Source organism: Pistacia vera, unplaced genomic scaffold, assembly GCF_008641045.1.
Source record: "Pistacia vera cultivar Batoury unplaced genomic scaffold, PisVer_v2 Contig255, whole genome shotgun sequence".
NCBI lineage: Eukaryota > Viridiplantae > Streptophyta > Magnoliopsida > Sapindales > Anacardiaceae > Pistacia > Pistacia vera.
Window position 1 is genome coordinate 65,001 of NW_022196063.1, and position 15,824 is coordinate 80,824.

The window sequence follows — 15,824 nt, forward strand, 5'->3', positions numbered from 1 at the left end:
CTGGATGCGAGCCAGGATGGGCTTGTAGTTCTGGAGATGAAAATATTGACAGGAAAAATACAAAGGACATGCCTATCAGAACTGACGATTGTCAACCATGTTGCGAGGGATTCTTCTGCCCTAAAGGTTTAACTTGCATGATGCGTAAGTATTGGGGAATCATCAAATGTTTGTCATATTTTCAAATATAGCATTCCATCTAGTCTCTTGGTACTTTTGTTGGATCCCTTGGTCAATTGCAAAATCGGTACTAGTGCGTGAAAATTTTCCTTTGAATTTCTCTACGTTAGTGCTATGCAAATGCTGTTTCCTCTGTATCTATGTTACTGCAAGTTATCTCTCATAGTAGTTAATTGTTTACTTATAAACTATGCAGTAAATTATCATATTTAGGGACACTTCTATTGGAAGTTTTGTGACATCAAAGCTGGACATTATATATGTTACAACTTGGATGAGAAGAATCTAATATTTTCTTTTAGAAAAATATCTAAACACTTGTGTGTCTGTGTATGGCTCATATAGATGATCAGGAATACAGACTTTATATCAAAAAGTTTAAAGGAAGAGGAGTTAGTATTGACTAATAAAAGTAACACGTAATTAGAAGTTAGATTTATGCACTATAATTCCAATGATCCCCCTCTTTCCATGGGTGATAGGAGGGACTTAAAATTTTCCGAAACATCAAATATATCTTGGACAACAAACCTTAAGCAATTATAACTAGATTTATTACTGAACTTAAAGTCTGTTCTGTGCAATGCAGAGATTTTATTAATTGCAGAAAAAGCTTTCTTCTGGGAAAATCTTCTTGATTCAGATTTTGAATGATATTTCTCATTAATTTGATTCTTTTAGAATTCTTAGTCTTTTGTTCTTGATGGAAGTGATTGTTTCTACTTTGTTTCTTTTTTGTATTCTACCCTTGTGGCTGAAGCTTGTCCGTTGGGATCTTACTGCCCTCTTGCAAAACTCAATCAAACTACTGGTGTATGTGACCCGTAAGTTTGTTCTTGTTTACATCTGGTTAATTCATCTTGTGTTTGTTCTGCATTGGCATACATTAATATTTATTAGCAGAAACAATTTGCAGATATAGTTACCAATTACCACATGGGCAACCTAATCACACCTGTGGAGGAGCAGATGTTTGGGCTGATATTGGGAGTAGTACTGAGGTATTCTGTTCAGCAGGATCATATTGCCCGTCCACTTCCCAAAAAATTCCTTGCAGTAGTGGGTATAGAGAATATCCCAAACTTGTAGCACTTATCCTTAGAATCAGAAGTTGCAAATATGTTTTCTTTGTTGCTTCATGGCTTTGACTTTTGCTACAATTACTTGGTGCTTTTTTCTTTTTCATTTTGGAGACTTCAAAATGGCCATCAGTTCCCGCTGTATTACTAATTTTATTAATTTCTGTATTTTATTTCAGGCATTACTGTAGGTTGGGTTCAACTTCTCAAGAGCGTAAGCTTTTCCTTGACTAGTTCTATATTGCATATTGAGAATCATATTTGGTATCATTGCTTCAAAGATTTTTGACTTTAGAGAATTGATGTGGCTTTAGTTTCCAAAAATAGATACTAAACACAGGAGACGGGCAATAAGATCCTGCTGCAAGGAAGGGAAAAAAAAAAGCACAGCATTAGAATTCTCCTTTATCATGATAGACTTGTAAAATGTAATCTGCTCAAATGTTTTGTATTTTGTTCCCCCTTCTGGAACAATAATCAACTCAATCTGCTATTTGAGTGTGATATAATTATTATTTCCATAGAAGTGTTAAGTAACAACTTGAACAAAAACTTCAAGTTAGGACTGACCAAAAAATAGTATTAAACTCTCTAATAATAAGAAACTTGTTAGGCAATGACTTCAGTAGAAATATAAACATTAGTGAATCTGATGTGGGAAGTGTAAGTGCAATCTAGGTATGGCCACTATGAACAAGCATCTAGTCAAAGACAATATTATGTTGTATTAATGTCATTTCCAGAGTCCTAGTTAAAGAATATTTGGATGCACTCTTTTTAATTGGCATTGGGTATATCTGTTAATAAAGCAATTTGTTTTTGAGTTTACGTTTATTTACTTCATTAACTTTGTTTACTCAGAGAGCTTATGACCTTTTCAACTGAACTTGCAGAGTGTTTCCGGTTGGCAACTTGTCATCCCAATTCAACAACTCAAAATATCACTGCATATGGCATATTATTGTTTGTGAGTGACTACTTCACCATTTAATAAATGATCACTGTTGATAATGGTGATCCTCAGAGACCCTAAACCTGTGGAATAAGCTATTCTGTCACAATGAATTATGAAGTTCATTTATGATTCAAATTGCTGTCTCAGATTCACTCATTGCAAAGCAAATTAGTAGCTCATTGAGTATTAATTTATGGGAAACTGGAGGCATGCTAAATCTTTGCAAAATGTGTATACTCATGTAACAAATCATGTTCCAAGTTGAATGGACTAATTGTGCTTTTTGAGGCCCTCCTTCATTACCTTGGAGAATGCTGGATTCATTGCAACTTGTCCATAAATATTTTTTTCAAAGGCTTAAGAGAGAACACATACACTTTATATTTCTCACATTTCTTGTTTTCATCTTTGAAACTGCGAAATGAAAGTTTTTGACAGTCTTCTGTAAAGAGGCATTTATTTGTTGATATATGTTCCTGTCTGAATCCTCAAACAACTATTCTCATAGGCCTATCTTCAATCTCTGCACAGATTGTATTTCTAAATTATTTTGTAATCTCTAAGTCTAAACCTTCACTATTCAATGCAGGGGGGATTAAGTATCGTGCTTCTTATTATATATAGCTGCTCTGACCAAGTGCTAGCAACTCGAGAGAAAAGGCAAGCAAAATCCAGGGAAAAAGCAGTTCAAAGTGTAAGAGAAACAGCACAAGCGCGTGAAAAATGGAAATCTGCAAAAGAAATTGCTAGGAAGCGTGCAGTTGATCTTCAAACGCAGCTATCTCGAACATTTTCTCGAAGAAAATCTTTAAAGCAACTGGACCCTCTGAAAAGTCTAGGTCATGCTAAACCTGGAACAGATGCTGCCTTATCATCCATGTCAATGGCTGCTCCACCGCTTCCAGCATCAAAACATAATAAAAAGGAAAAAAGGAAACTCACAGAGATGTTAAATGAAATTGAGGACAATCCTGATAGTCAAGATGGCTTCAATCTGGAGATTGGAGACAAAAATATTAAAAGGCATACACCAAAGGGTAAGCAGTTGCATACTCAAAGCCAAATGTTCAGGTATGCATATGGTCAAATTGAGAAAGAAAAGGCTATGCAGGAGGAGAACAAAAACTTGACATACTCTGGGGTAATCTCGATGACCAATGAAATTGACATCAGGAAGAGGCCTGCTATTGAGGTTGCATTTAAAGATTTGACTATTACTTTGAAAGGCAAAAACAAACATCTGATGAGGTGTGTGACCGGGAAATTATCCCCTGGCCGAGTTTCAGCTGTCATGGGCCCATCCGGAGCTGGAAAAACAACATTTCTCTCTGCTCTAAGTGGAAAAGTACCAGGGTGCACCATGAGTGGTATGATTCTTGTAAATGGAAAGGTTGAGTCAATTCAATCATACAAGAAAATTATTGGTTTTGTGCCACAAGATGATATTGTGCACGGAAATTTGACTGTGGAAGAAAATCTATGGTTCAGTGCAAGCTGCAGGTACATAAAATTTAATCCATCATTCCAGTCACATATACTTTGAGCAAATACGTCTTTTGAACTATATTTATTGTGTATAATCATGTAACAAATCCTTAAATTGTGGAAGTTGTGCATGGTTTTAGAGAGATGTAAAATATCTCTAGCTGCCTGTGACTTTTGGCTTAATTAGTAAGATGGTTAATCATATGGTTGTTTCTGCTGCATATGGATTCCCAATGTGAATTTTTTAAAGCACCTTTAGAACCCTTCTTCATTGTATGATTAAGTTTAATTTTTAACACAAGTGTTTGTTGTTTGATAACCTACTAAAATTTCATACAATACTTTGTATTATATAATCAATTCATTGAACCTTCAATTTTAAGATTTAATGATTATATCAGAAGCTTTCATTTCAATTAAAACCTATATACTGGTATTGGCAATAGGACCCTTTCTTTTTGATTAACTAGATCACTAATTATTGTAGACTTGCCGCTGATCTTCCAAAACCAGAAAAGGTGCTTGTTGTGGAAAGAGTAATTGAGTCCCTGGGGCTTCAGCATGTAAGGGATTCTCTGGTTGGGACAGTGGAGAAGCGGGGGATCTCTGGAGGTCAAAGGAAACGAGTAAATGTTGGACTGGAAATGGTCATGGAACCTTCACTTCTAATATTAGATGAACCGACATCTGGTCTGGATAGCTCATCTTCTCAGTTACTTCTTAGAGCTCTTCGACGCGAAGCTCTTGAAGGAGTAAATATTTGCATGGTGGTTCACCAACCAAGGTAAAGCTTACACTTTACATTTACAAGATGGTACATCCAATGGACGTACTACTTTTCATGTTTTCCTCTCTTATTGTGTTTCTTCTGTTTGTAAATGGTTGTAGTGAGATGAATTTAGTTTATCTTGCATTCAGTTATATTATTTTTAGCCCAGTAAACGTTTCACATAGCTAAAAACAATTGGTTCTATTCTTTTCCGGCTTCAGCTACACCTTGTACAGGATGTTTGATGATTTAATACTTCTTGCCAAGGGAGGTCTTACAGTATATCATGGATCAGTGAAGAAAGTTGAAGAGTACTTTTCTCGCCTTGGAATTACAGTTCCTGATCGTGTCAATCCTCCAGATTATTTTATCGACATTTTGGAAGGCATTTTAAAACCAAGCACTAGTTCAGGGGTCAATTATAAACAACTTCCAATTAGATGGATGCTTCATAATGGATATTCAGTTCCCATAGATATGCTAAGGAGTGCAGAAGGAATAGAAGCATCTGCAGAAAACATGGTTGGTGGAAATATATCTGATGGATCTGAAGCTCATTCTTTCGCTGGAGACTTTTGGGAGGATGTAAAATGTAGTATTCAGGTTAAGAGGGACAGCTTAGAACATAATTTCTTGAGTTCGGGGGACTTATCTCTGAGGAGAACCCCTGACGCTTTCCAACAGTATAGATACTTTCTTGGCAGGTACATGCTGAATCTTAGTTTCATGTTAAACACAATCCAGCATCCTATTCTTCTTGAATCTTGACCTGTCCATTTTGTTACCTTTTTTTTTTTTTCCCAAAAAGTGTTTTATTGAATCTTCTTTTACAGTCCCAAAAAAACGAAGTTTCTATTTGAGCATAGAAAATTACCCCATCAGCATAGTGTTTTGGCAAGTCGGGGTACAATTTGTAGTCATCAGGAGTTTTAAGAATTTTCTGTTGGAAAAAAAATTGATTTTTTAAGAGTACTGTTTATATTTTTTGGCTGCTTAGGGCCATCAACTTTATCTTTCTTCTAGTGACTCATACTTTACATAACTGGCTCCTTTTCAGGGCTGGTAAGCAGCGGCTACGAGAAGCTAGAACTCAAGCTGTAGATTATCTAATTTTATTACTTGCTGGAATCTGCTTAGGAACACTGGCCAAAGTGAGTGATGAAACTTTTGGTGCAACGGGTTATACATACACTGTGATTGCAGTTTGTAAGTTCAAATCTTTTGGTTTCTTGGACCTGCAGTAATGTTTAGATTCGTTTCATTCAAATTGCAATTTGCCTATTGAGTTCTTAGATATGTTTTACAATCGCTGCACTTCAGTGAATGCACTTCCTTGAAGTTTTGGACTTAAATTCATTCAAAATTGGGATAACGCATAACTCAAATAATTTTAATTTACCTTAATCCGATCTCTATTCCTACAAATTCCAAGTAGTCTTTTTTGCTGGCAAAGCTTATTGGGTCCCTTTTAAAGTTATTTTTTGAACAAAGTTTGATACACTTGCAGCTCTCCTGTGCAAGATTGCGGCTTTGAGATCTTTTTCTCTGGATAAACTTCACTACTGGAGAGAGAGTGCTTCTGGCATGAGCAGCCTTGCTTACTTTCTTGCAAAGGATACAGTCGACCATTTCAATACACTCATCAAGCCTCTGGTGTATCTTTCCATGTTCTACTTCTTCAACAATCCACGATCATCTGTGGTCGATAATTATCTGGTTTTACTGTGTCTGGTGTATTGTGTGACTGGTATAGCATATGTTTTGGCCATCTGTTTTGAACCTGGACCAGCTCAACTGGTAAGCATTTTGACATTTGCCTGCAAAACTACCTAGCTTCAAGGTACATATATCGCTTATTCTTCCTCTTACAACCCCATTTTGTTTTCTGCAGTGGTCAGTGCTACTTCCAGTTGTTTTGACTCTAGTAGCGAACCAAAATGAAGCTAACATAGTTATAGAGAAACTATCCAACCTGTGCTACACTAAATGGGCCATGGAAGCATTTGTGATAGCAAATGCTAAAAGGTTTGACATGACTACCCTTCACAGTATGCATAAACTTTTTGAAAAAGTTCATTCGTGTTGATTTCACTGTGCTTTTGTGCTTTCTTCAGATATCCTGGAGTCTGGCTAATAACAAGATGCGGTACACTTTTCGCCAAAGGGTTTAATATCAAACATTTTTTTCCTAACTTAATATACCTTTTTGTTACCGGTGTACTTAGCCGTTCAGTTGCTTTCTTTTGTATGCTTTCCTTCCAAAAGAAATAGATTCAGCTTTTCTCTTTGTATTCTGTTCACCCTTTCTGTACAAAAACAAATTCTTGAAGAGTTGTTTGACCTCTAGGAATCCATCGCCTATCGAAATATTTTGGTACAATCCCATACACAATGTATTTCTTAGTGTAAATAGATGGCTGCATCTTGAATCATGTATAGAGGTTTATAGTAAGGCTTGTGAAATATGCTTCCAGCTGGTCAATTTTATGATTGTTGAACAAGTTGAGGAAATCAGGACCTGGGGTGATTGCATTTTTAAAAGAAACATGTAATGTTTCATAACATCCCTAGATCTTACATTAATAATAATAAAATAATTGGTTGAAATAAAACGAAATTTCAGATTTCGTGCATCATTCAAGTCCACCAAACTCATGTTTACTTATTAATCATTCAGCATCATTTCCATAAGAAATCATAGAAATAAAGTAAATGTTAATGTTTCATAACATCAAAGAGAAAATGTTTCAACCAAGAGCTCTACCAGCTGGAAATGAGAAGATCGTTTTAGTGATTCGACTCTCAGCAGACAGCCCGGCAAATAACAAGGACAACTCCTGTCAGCAGCATTGTTAGTTTATTGAGTTTTTTTTGTGCACTTTCCACATGTAAGTCTCCTCCAATCCTCTATATAACCAGCTTGAATGAGTCACTTCACATTAGAAGCCAAAACTATTCCACGCACTTTCATTTTTGTTTACTTAAAAGCATAAATCTTTGTACGTACGCATCATCCTAACTCAAAATCAGTGACAGCATTCCTGAGGTTCACATGTCAACCACAAATTTTAGAATCAGTTTTCATGGACTGACCAAACAGATATACATAAATCGACAGAAAGAGATGGAGAAAATACAATATTATATACCGGGAGCATAACTCACAGAAGGAACCACAAAAAAGTTCATTCGCCCCTTTGTCCCAGCCATCATATTAATGAAGATCGCTCAGTAACTATATTAAATTAAACAAAACTAGTTGCTAGATATGAATAGGTGGTTTCTAGGACAAGATAGCTCACAAAATCATACGCAGATATTCTGAAGTCGATAATTTTATCTCCAAACTGCATCCCCCATAAATTTAAGAGCAGGAACACCCCTTATCTCTACATCAAATAAAGGTGCCTGGATTAATCTCAAACTGGCAAGCTCTGAATCAGTCTTTACTATATCAAGGGCACGCATCTGATCCTGCAATGGTTGTAAGAATATATAAATAGTTTTGTCAAGCAATACATGCAAAAGTGTTTGTAAGTGTATCACATCATGGTTCACGTTGCTGACATAACAAATGCTATCATTCTTATTACGCATAAGGAAGAATTACATGTACCTTCCTTTTCATTGTGCAAAACTTGCAGTCTGATGCAGATGGAGGTAGAACCTGATTAACAATAAGCCTCTGAACAGGAACACCTTCCTTCCTCAAGGATGCGTGTAACCTTGATGACTCACTCACTGCCATAACCTTAAAATGGTAATGTTAAAAGTCACAAAGTAATCACAGAAGCACAAACAAAAACATTTATTGAAAATTATGTAAGATACGAAAGACAAAAATATCAATTCTTCCTCCCAATATAACCCAATCCAATTGTGGCTCACAGTTCATAAATACACATTTATTAGTGATTCTAAAGGCTTATAGTGCAAAATGATGTTGCAAAATCTCACTAAAATCTTGCGATCAAGTAGTAAACACATTAATCTTGCTCTTACGGCAAATAGAGGAAATTATCACTAAAAAATCAATCGAGAGATACTGAAGTTTCTTATCAGGAAGAGACTTACAAGCTAGCACATATTCCAAAAATCGATGTAGCTTACTTACAATTAAGTCAGACAGGGTGCTTTTGCTTCATTTTACCAAATAAAATGTTGTAATCCATATTAAAAGTAAAACTCCGAAATACCGTAGGAATTGTCACTATAACAAATTCGGTTGTGTCCTTGTCGCGGAAAAGGTCCCGCACTTTTGCCATCCTCTCTCTTAGTTGCTCAAGCTTGTGAGGCTACATATTTAAACAAAAAATGGTCAGAGATTAAAAACAGCAGAGGATATCTCAAAAAGAAACTGCATGCTTACAGCATCTAGCCGTGTTTCTTCTTTCCCAAGAAAAGACTTGAGAGCTGAAGTTGCTGAAGCTAACTTCTCCTTCATCTGGATTATGTAAAAGCAACCAAAGAAGTTACAGCTGAGCCACTAGCTTTTCCGTAACAGCATTCGCAATTTTACACAAAAATTCGAGTTCGAAAGAAAAACCTGGAGCCTCTAGCCCCTTGATAGAATAGTAAACAAATCAATGACATAATCAATAATAAAACATCCTTAACTCTTCTAAATTTGCATTGCTTTTAAATAAATTGTTTAAATATTATGATATTATTTGGCCATTCTTATCATCAAGCTGAACCAAAGAATAAGTTTCACTTTCAACTCAGGGGTTATTATGTATACCTTCATTATTTTTCCTATGGATGCACCCAAGAAGTCAGGTAGGGACAGAAGCCGGAGTGTATGGCCCTATAAACCAATTGCAAATAAAATGAATAACTAATACATAAAAACATCTTGTAAAGAAAATGAATGAACTGACCGTGGGTGCAGTATCAAACACTATCCGAGTAAATGTACTATATTCTTGTGAATCTATAAATTGCATAACCTGGTAAGCAGCAGTGGGGTTAGCAAAAATGCAATGAACCAAGAAGAAAAGCTATGATAATAAAGACAAAGTAGAGCTAGTTAAAAATTAATTAAATAAATAATAGGAGATTATGCATGCCTTTGAAATTGCAATAGCTTCATCCAGACCAGGTGGGGGAGTGTCCAGCAACTCTCCTAGTTTTAGTTCCCCTAACTGCAACATATTCAAAAGACCACATGTAAAAGGTAAAGCATAAAAGAGTATAATATAAAAATAAGACCAACAAACAATTTTATTGGAAAAGTAGAATCTAAATAAATACAAGGAGCTGCAACTTTGCTGCAAATATTGAGGCATAAGAGTAAATAGGTTTTAAACCACTTCTGAATTACCTAAGTTCTATATTCAGTAGCTTTAATTCTCCAGCACTGCTAACCAATAAACTAGTAATAGAAAATCAATTCAGTCCCAAGGTCCGCTCAATGATATTAAGGACAATGACTTTATTCATTAAAATCAAAACATCAAAATCACCTCTTAACCAAAGATAAAGCACAATTTGGTCTTCTAACATTCCAACGTCAATAAACATATCAACATATTAAGAGAGTTCATACATAATGGAATACTGGCCTTGGGTAATTATTCACCTGATCAGCTAACATTCCAAGGCCCATGCTATCCATAAGATCTTTCATGCCACCGCCAGAACTCTTTTGACTGGCAGAACGGAATTCTTCCCGAGCTATCTCAGGGTTTATCTGTAAAGATGCTAAATTTAAATATGCCCCAAGTGCACATGAAGCAACAGAACTATTACGACATCATTTTAGTGGTTGTTTCCCAATACCTCAAGAGCAAATAGAGGAGAATCCACTCCTTCAACAGGTACAAGCTTTCCTCCAGTCAAATCCTTAAGAGAATGAACAATATGCATCATAACAGAGCTTCCCAAGATAATTGAAGACAACAACCAACAGGATCAAGGTTAAGCCGAAACATGGAAGTATAATTTAATACCTGAGCAAAAGAATCACTTAAGGAGTGGGCAGGGTCAGTTGATACCACAATAGTAGGATGCCCATGGTTAGCAAATTTCACAGCAAGAGAAGCCGCACAACTTGTTTTTCCAACACCTCCCTTTCCACCTAACATGTAATACTTGCGTTGAGTCCCAGCAACCATCTCATCAAACCCAGCAACAGTTTCAGGAGTAGTTGCCACCGATCTCACTACAAGAGATTAGCATCCGAATATCAGTTAAAACTACAATCCAAGTGGCCAAACTTCATCAAGCATTGATTACACGTAGCCTCCAATTTTTCTCAATGTTTTCCAGAGAAATAATTACATGATCTTAGGAAGTTTCAAAAACCCAATTACATAGTAGCATTCACTGAGTAAACATGACATTCAACAAGTTCTTAATTTGGTACTGTGGTTCGCTAATACATGAACATAATATACACATTTTGAGTGTATTTTCGTAATTGAATAGACATTAGGTGTTACTTTCCCGGAAACAAACATGATCATATATCTTTGCTCTTACATGCTCAATACTTTGTTGTTTGCTTATTTCATTACTCTATTTTAGTCCTCAGCGCAAAAACATTTTGTTTACTTGCCCATTTTCAGATATCCTAACTTATTTGAAAATTTCAATTTTTACTTGAATAATAAAAATCAACAAAAAATAAGATAAAAATATTATTAGACATAAAAATATAAAAATAAAAGTGAGTCAAGAGAAGGCCATTTAATGAAACTCAAACAAGAGAGAAAAGGGTACCTTGAAATGGAGGATTGAAGGGTTTTTTATACAGTGGAGATGAAACAGAAGCGTAGCTTCTGGTGATTCTAGAAAGGGAACTGTAGTTTTGGGGTTGGGACAAGTGAGAAACAAGAGCCAACATGGACTTTTTAGTTGCAGAGAAGGAGAAGCTGCGCAAAGAATAACGAGAAACCATTTCAGGATTTTTTTAGGTTGGTATTAATTCTTTATTTTTTCTCGATTAATGGTGGAAGAGAATGCCAACAGCTCTGCGATGAAAGTGGGTTTAGGGTTTTAGAACTTCTACGAGACAAGGGTTTTAGAATTTTATTTAAAAAAAATATATAAATAAATCTATTATTTACCAGTTTAATAAACTTCACTTTGCCAGTTTGCTCTGTTCCTAAGAAAAAAAGTTTATTATTGTATTTAATAAATAAATCAAAATGTCCGATTAAACCCTTTTTTTATTTTAAACTTTGTTCTTTATGAATGACTCAAAATATTACACATAAAAAAAAATTATTTATCTATAAAATTAGATGCTCTTTTAAGTTTTAATACTATTTTTTTTTTTTTTTTTTCTTTTTTTTTTGGGGGGCACATTATAACATTTGGCAATCATATGAATAAAATTTTTAAATATAACCGTATAAGAGACAGCTTTAAAACTATAAATAAACTCAGATTAAGATAGATTAAACTAGAGACAGCTTTAAAACATAAATACCCTTCAAATTTAATGTAAGTAAATTAGATCCAGAAATTTAAACAAATAACATTATAAACACAAATGTTAAAATATAACGACATTTCCATTAAAAGCTAACTGTCATCAGTTTTATCTGTTATATGGAGGGGCAACGTTGGAAATTTACTCAAAATTAAACAAAATATGATTTTATAATTCGCATTTTTATATTATTATTTTTAAATATTATATAATTATTTCTTCTTTTATTTGAACACTTATTATCTTAGTTTTATTGGATAAAAATATATATTTTCATAAAAAACATTTTTAGGATTTTTTTTATATTTATTATATCTAATTATTATTTTGTCTATTTTTATTTATAATCAAATAGGACAAAGGATTTTTGTATACTTTTGTAAGATTTTACATATTTGATAATCGATTTGAGTAACAATGGTTACCTTTTAAATGAAAATTTCATAATATAATAACATTTGAGTATGTAATATTACTTGTTTAAACCTTTAGATTTAACTAACTTATACTAAACCTAAAGCGTGTTTATGTTTTAAAGCCTAAAAGAAACTTCTTTTTCGAAAGAAACTTTATAAATAGAAAAGAAAATAAATTGAAACTTAGGTGCCATATCAGTAGTAAAGGGAGATAAAAAGATAAGCTTTGGGTTTTCACAAAATGGACCAATCAACAATCTTATGTTTATTTATGTTGTACTTAAATGTCTTAAAGTAACATTTTTAAGTTAAAAAAAAAAAAAAAAAGGAAGACATTATTCATTAAAGGTTTTGGTTAATTATGTGTATATCTTACATTTTAAAATACTAAATTTAGTTCCTCAAATTTAATAAATGTTTACATAACCGGGTAATTAGTACTATTTTTCTGTTTAAAACTAAAATAGTCCTTATTTTGATCTTGTTTCAATTTTAAAAACACATATTCTATCCCTTAATTATTTATTATAATGTAAAAATATATATTTGTTACTTCAAGTTACAAGACTTTTATTAGAATCAGAGGGCAAAAGAGACAATTTGAAAAAAGTCGAAGTACGCCTAAGATATCTTTGAGAGGGCAAGAGAGACAATTGAAGAGTCGGAGTATGTCAAAAATATTTTTTTTAGATGAATTCAATTGTATTAAATTGAATTGTATTGAGTTGTTGTATACACAATCTATTTATACAAAAAATTAAGCTATATATAATTAGAGAACATAATATTGTAATAATATCTAAAATCTCATAGAATAAAAAAACATAATATTGCTTCACAATTAAGGAAACATATTATTTGCATTCCATTTTGCACTTCAATACTCCCCCTAAAACTTGTGGTCATAAGCCACAAGCTTGCATAATAGATGCGAATGTTGCTTGCATACGTGGTTGTCGCACTGGCGATCGGAAGCTGATTCAACATCTAGAGCAATTGGTTGTTACTTGAGTTTTGGTTGTTTACCATTGGAAAAATCTAACCGAGTATCTGTTTGAATTGCAGGTATAGAAAGAGAGACTATATGAGTATTGTGCTAACCGAATAACTGCTTGATTATAGTGGCATAAAAGAGAGGCTAGCTGAGCGAAAGCTGATTCAACCTGAAAGCTCTAATACCATATCAAAATTGAGAGAGGAACTCTAATACCATGTCAAAATTGAGAAGGCAAAAGAGGTAATTTGAAGAAAGTCAGAGTATGTCCGAGATATATTTGAAATGACAAAAGAGATAATTGAAGAGTTGGAGTATGTCTAAGAGATATTTTCAGATGAATTGTATTGTATTGAGTTGTTGTATACATCGCCTATTTATATAAAAATTAAACTACATAATAAAGAAACATAATATTGTAATAATATGTAAAATCTTTTAAAATAAAGAAATATAAAATTATTTCACAAATAAAGAAACTTATTTTATTATTTGCATTCGATTTTAAGCTTCAACAACTTTTATAATGCAGTTAAACCCCGTAGGAGGCATTTGGTTTAGGGAATATTGAATTACTAGGAATGTTGGATTATTGAAAAGTTAGATTAACTTGAAGATTACTGAGAATCTTTAAGAAAATGTGTTTGGTTAATTGGTGGGTATGTTATATTAATATGTTTGGTTAATTGGTGGGTATGTTATTTAAATTATTGAATTGTCCTCTAATTAAATATTATTATTATATTATTTTTTAATATTGATTATTATTTGGATTATTATAACCCTCCTGCATTTAAAAACTTAGCAAAAACAACCCCATAATAAAAGTTTGGAAAATCAATAAAGCACCCCCACCAACCCAGCCACTGCCAGCCGTCGGCAACCTAACGGCGTACGGAAGGTAGAAAATGACCTCCGTGCGCCGTATGACCATTTTCGGCCAAAGATCTGGCCAGAAATGGCCAGACGTGATAGATTTGGCCTTTGACGCACGACCACATTGGCGCACGGCGGCCATTTTCGGCCTTCCTTGCGTCGTTACGGCGGCAGGGTTAGCTGGCCACGGCGATGGTTTCCGATGGCAGCGGCGGCAGGTGGGTGGGGGTGGGGGTGGGCCACAATTTGTTTTGAATTCAAGGGTAATTTTGCCCAAAAAGTTAATTAATTTAGGTAAAATAGTAAAAACTATATTCATGTAAATAAATTTAAAAATAAAGGCATTATTGTCCTAAAAATTTATTAATAAGTGATAGAGTTGTAACAAAAAAAGATAACCCGGGTAATCTTAGAATACCTAAGGGTCTGCTTGGGAGTTTCATGGTGGCAGTTATGAGGGTAAACCATCGTAGCGGTTTTGAGGGTAAACCATCGTAGCGGTTTTGAGGGGTTTTCAGTAGCGGCTTTTAAAACACCCAACCTGTGCTTGGGAGTTTATTTTCCAACGGTTCTGACAATTTGTTAAAATGATAAATTTATATATATGCCCATAAAAATACCCCAACTTCAACCAGTACTTGAGAGTTTTTTTTTTCAATTACCAATACTTAGTAATAAAGTTCCTTCCAAGTTTAATTTATTTGTAAGTTCTTTCATTGTATATTATTTAATTTATTTGTATGTTCTCACTAAAATATGTAATTTAGTTGATGACATTCGTTATGATGGCACTATTAGCATACTTAGTAATTTGACTTCCACTCAACAACTAGATTTGCTGAAAATATATGCAAAAGAAGACAAATTGAGCTTCCCACATTACCAATGAGTTCAGGTTTTCCATTGAATAACCCAATTCATATCCAAGAACAACAAACTCTGAAAGAGAACTGTTCAGAAAAATAAATAGTTTGAATATAGGGAACCAAATTGAAGCATCCATGCACTCTAATTTTCAAAAACAACCAATTAAAGAAACATTGAAGATTTAACAAGTATTAATATTCCAGATCATGCACCTTTGGGAGTAATTTAGCATGATGAAAAAGAGTGGCATGAAAATAAAAAGTAGAACATAGCTTTTCAAGCACCAAATTTTGCCAAGGAGCAGAACATGTAGACAGAAAAGAGTAACTCTTAAAAATGAATTTGGACATGCACATAAATGTACAATCTGGGATCCCCTCGTAAATATGTATGGAACATGTCCAAACTTGACAAAAATATCTACTTTGTAGCAGCAACAAGGGCAGATTTAGCTTTTGTAAAAGTAGAAATGACTGGCTCCTCTATTCTGTGACTTGTTTTTAGCAGTGGAAAGGGGTTTTTTTGGAAAAAAAATTTTAAACCAGCCAAAACACCCTGGGGTATTTTATAAATCCCTCAAAAATACATTACACTGATTTTGAGAGGTTTTTAAACCAGTTAAAACTAGTCCATAAAAAATCTGATAAGTAATGGTTTTTAAACACCTCAAAACCAATCTAATTAAAAACCCACCACAACTAGTGAAAAGAAAACTCCCAAGTAGACCCTAAAAAAATAGAAGTAATCAGATTACCTCCAATATTA

At 34.0% G+C, this 15,824-nt stretch overlaps 2 protein-coding genes across 7 annotated transcripts in view; one reads left to right on the plus strand and one right to left on the minus strand.

Annotated features, from left to right (window-relative positions):
- LOC116132544 (ABC transporter G family member 28) overlaps positions 1-6,974 on the plus strand; it is an 8,081-nt gene extending 1,107 nt beyond the window's left edge. Inside the window, exons 3-14 of the mRNA XM_031418206.1 lie at positions 1-144; positions 941-1,004; positions 1,097-1,243; positions 1,439-1,473; positions 2,153-2,226; positions 2,804-3,714; positions 4,187-4,483; positions 4,690-5,172; positions 5,526-5,674; positions 5,976-6,265; positions 6,360-6,493; positions 6,583-6,974. The exon at positions 1-144 is cut by the window's left edge and continues 147 nt beyond it. Coding sequence (XP_031274066.1) covers positions 1-144; positions 941-1,004; positions 1,097-1,243; positions 1,439-1,473; positions 2,153-2,226; positions 2,804-3,714; positions 4,187-4,483; positions 4,690-5,172; positions 5,526-5,674; positions 5,976-6,265; positions 6,360-6,493; positions 6,583-6,739 — 2,885 coding nt within the window. The 3' untranslated portion in view covers positions 6,740-6,974. The remainder of the gene's footprint in view (positions 145-940; positions 1,005-1,096; positions 1,244-1,438; positions 1,474-2,152; positions 2,227-2,803; positions 3,715-4,186; positions 4,484-4,689; positions 5,173-5,525; positions 5,675-5,975; positions 6,266-6,359; positions 6,494-6,582) is intronic.
- A 372-nt stretch (positions 6,975-7,346) lies between these two features.
- On the minus strand, positions 7,347-11,474 carry LOC116132548 (ATPase ARSA1-like). 6 transcript variants are annotated; one of them, XR_004128427.1, is made up of 12 exons: positions 11,192-11,474; positions 10,420-10,631; positions 10,250-10,312; positions 10,050-10,160; positions 9,538-9,612; positions 9,349-9,417; positions 9,210-9,275; positions 8,838-8,912; positions 8,665-8,763; positions 8,085-8,219; positions 7,634-7,942; positions 7,347-7,509 (listed from the first exon to the last, which is right to left on the minus strand). XR_004128427.1 is itself a non-coding variant. In XM_031418210.1 (12 exons), the coding sequence occupies exons 1-11, from the start codon at positions 11,367-11,369 to the stop codon at positions 7,805-7,807; spliced, it is 1,221 nt and encodes a 406-aa protein (XP_031274070.1). In that variant the 5' UTR covers positions 11,370-11,474; the 3' UTR covers positions 7,347-7,509; positions 7,781-7,804. The 6 variants fall into 6 exon arrangements, 3 of the variants coding, with proteins under 3 accessions (XP_031274070.1, XP_031274069.1, XP_031274072.1); XR_004128428.1 differs by having other exon boundaries at positions 7,606-7,942; XM_031418210.1 differs by having other exon boundaries at positions 7,781-7,942.
- Between the last annotated feature and the right edge of the window lie 4,350 nt (positions 11,475-15,824).

What these genes read in the sequence shown, in the direction of transcription:
- LOC116132548 (XM_031418210.1), bottom strand. Translation starts at nt 11,369, where the DNA reads ATGGTTTCTCGTTATTCTTTGCGCAGCTTCTCCTTCTCTGCAACTAAA. An exon ending in CCATAGGAAAAATAATGAAG is followed by an intron (nt 8,913 to 9,209) that starts GTATACATAATA and finishes TACATAATCCAG; the next exon opens with ATGAAGGAGAAGTTAGCTTC. An exon ending in TTTGCACAATGAAAAGGAAG is followed by an intron (nt 7,943 to 8,084) that starts GTACATGTAATT and finishes CAACCATTGCAG; the next exon opens with GATCAGATGCGTGCCCTTGA.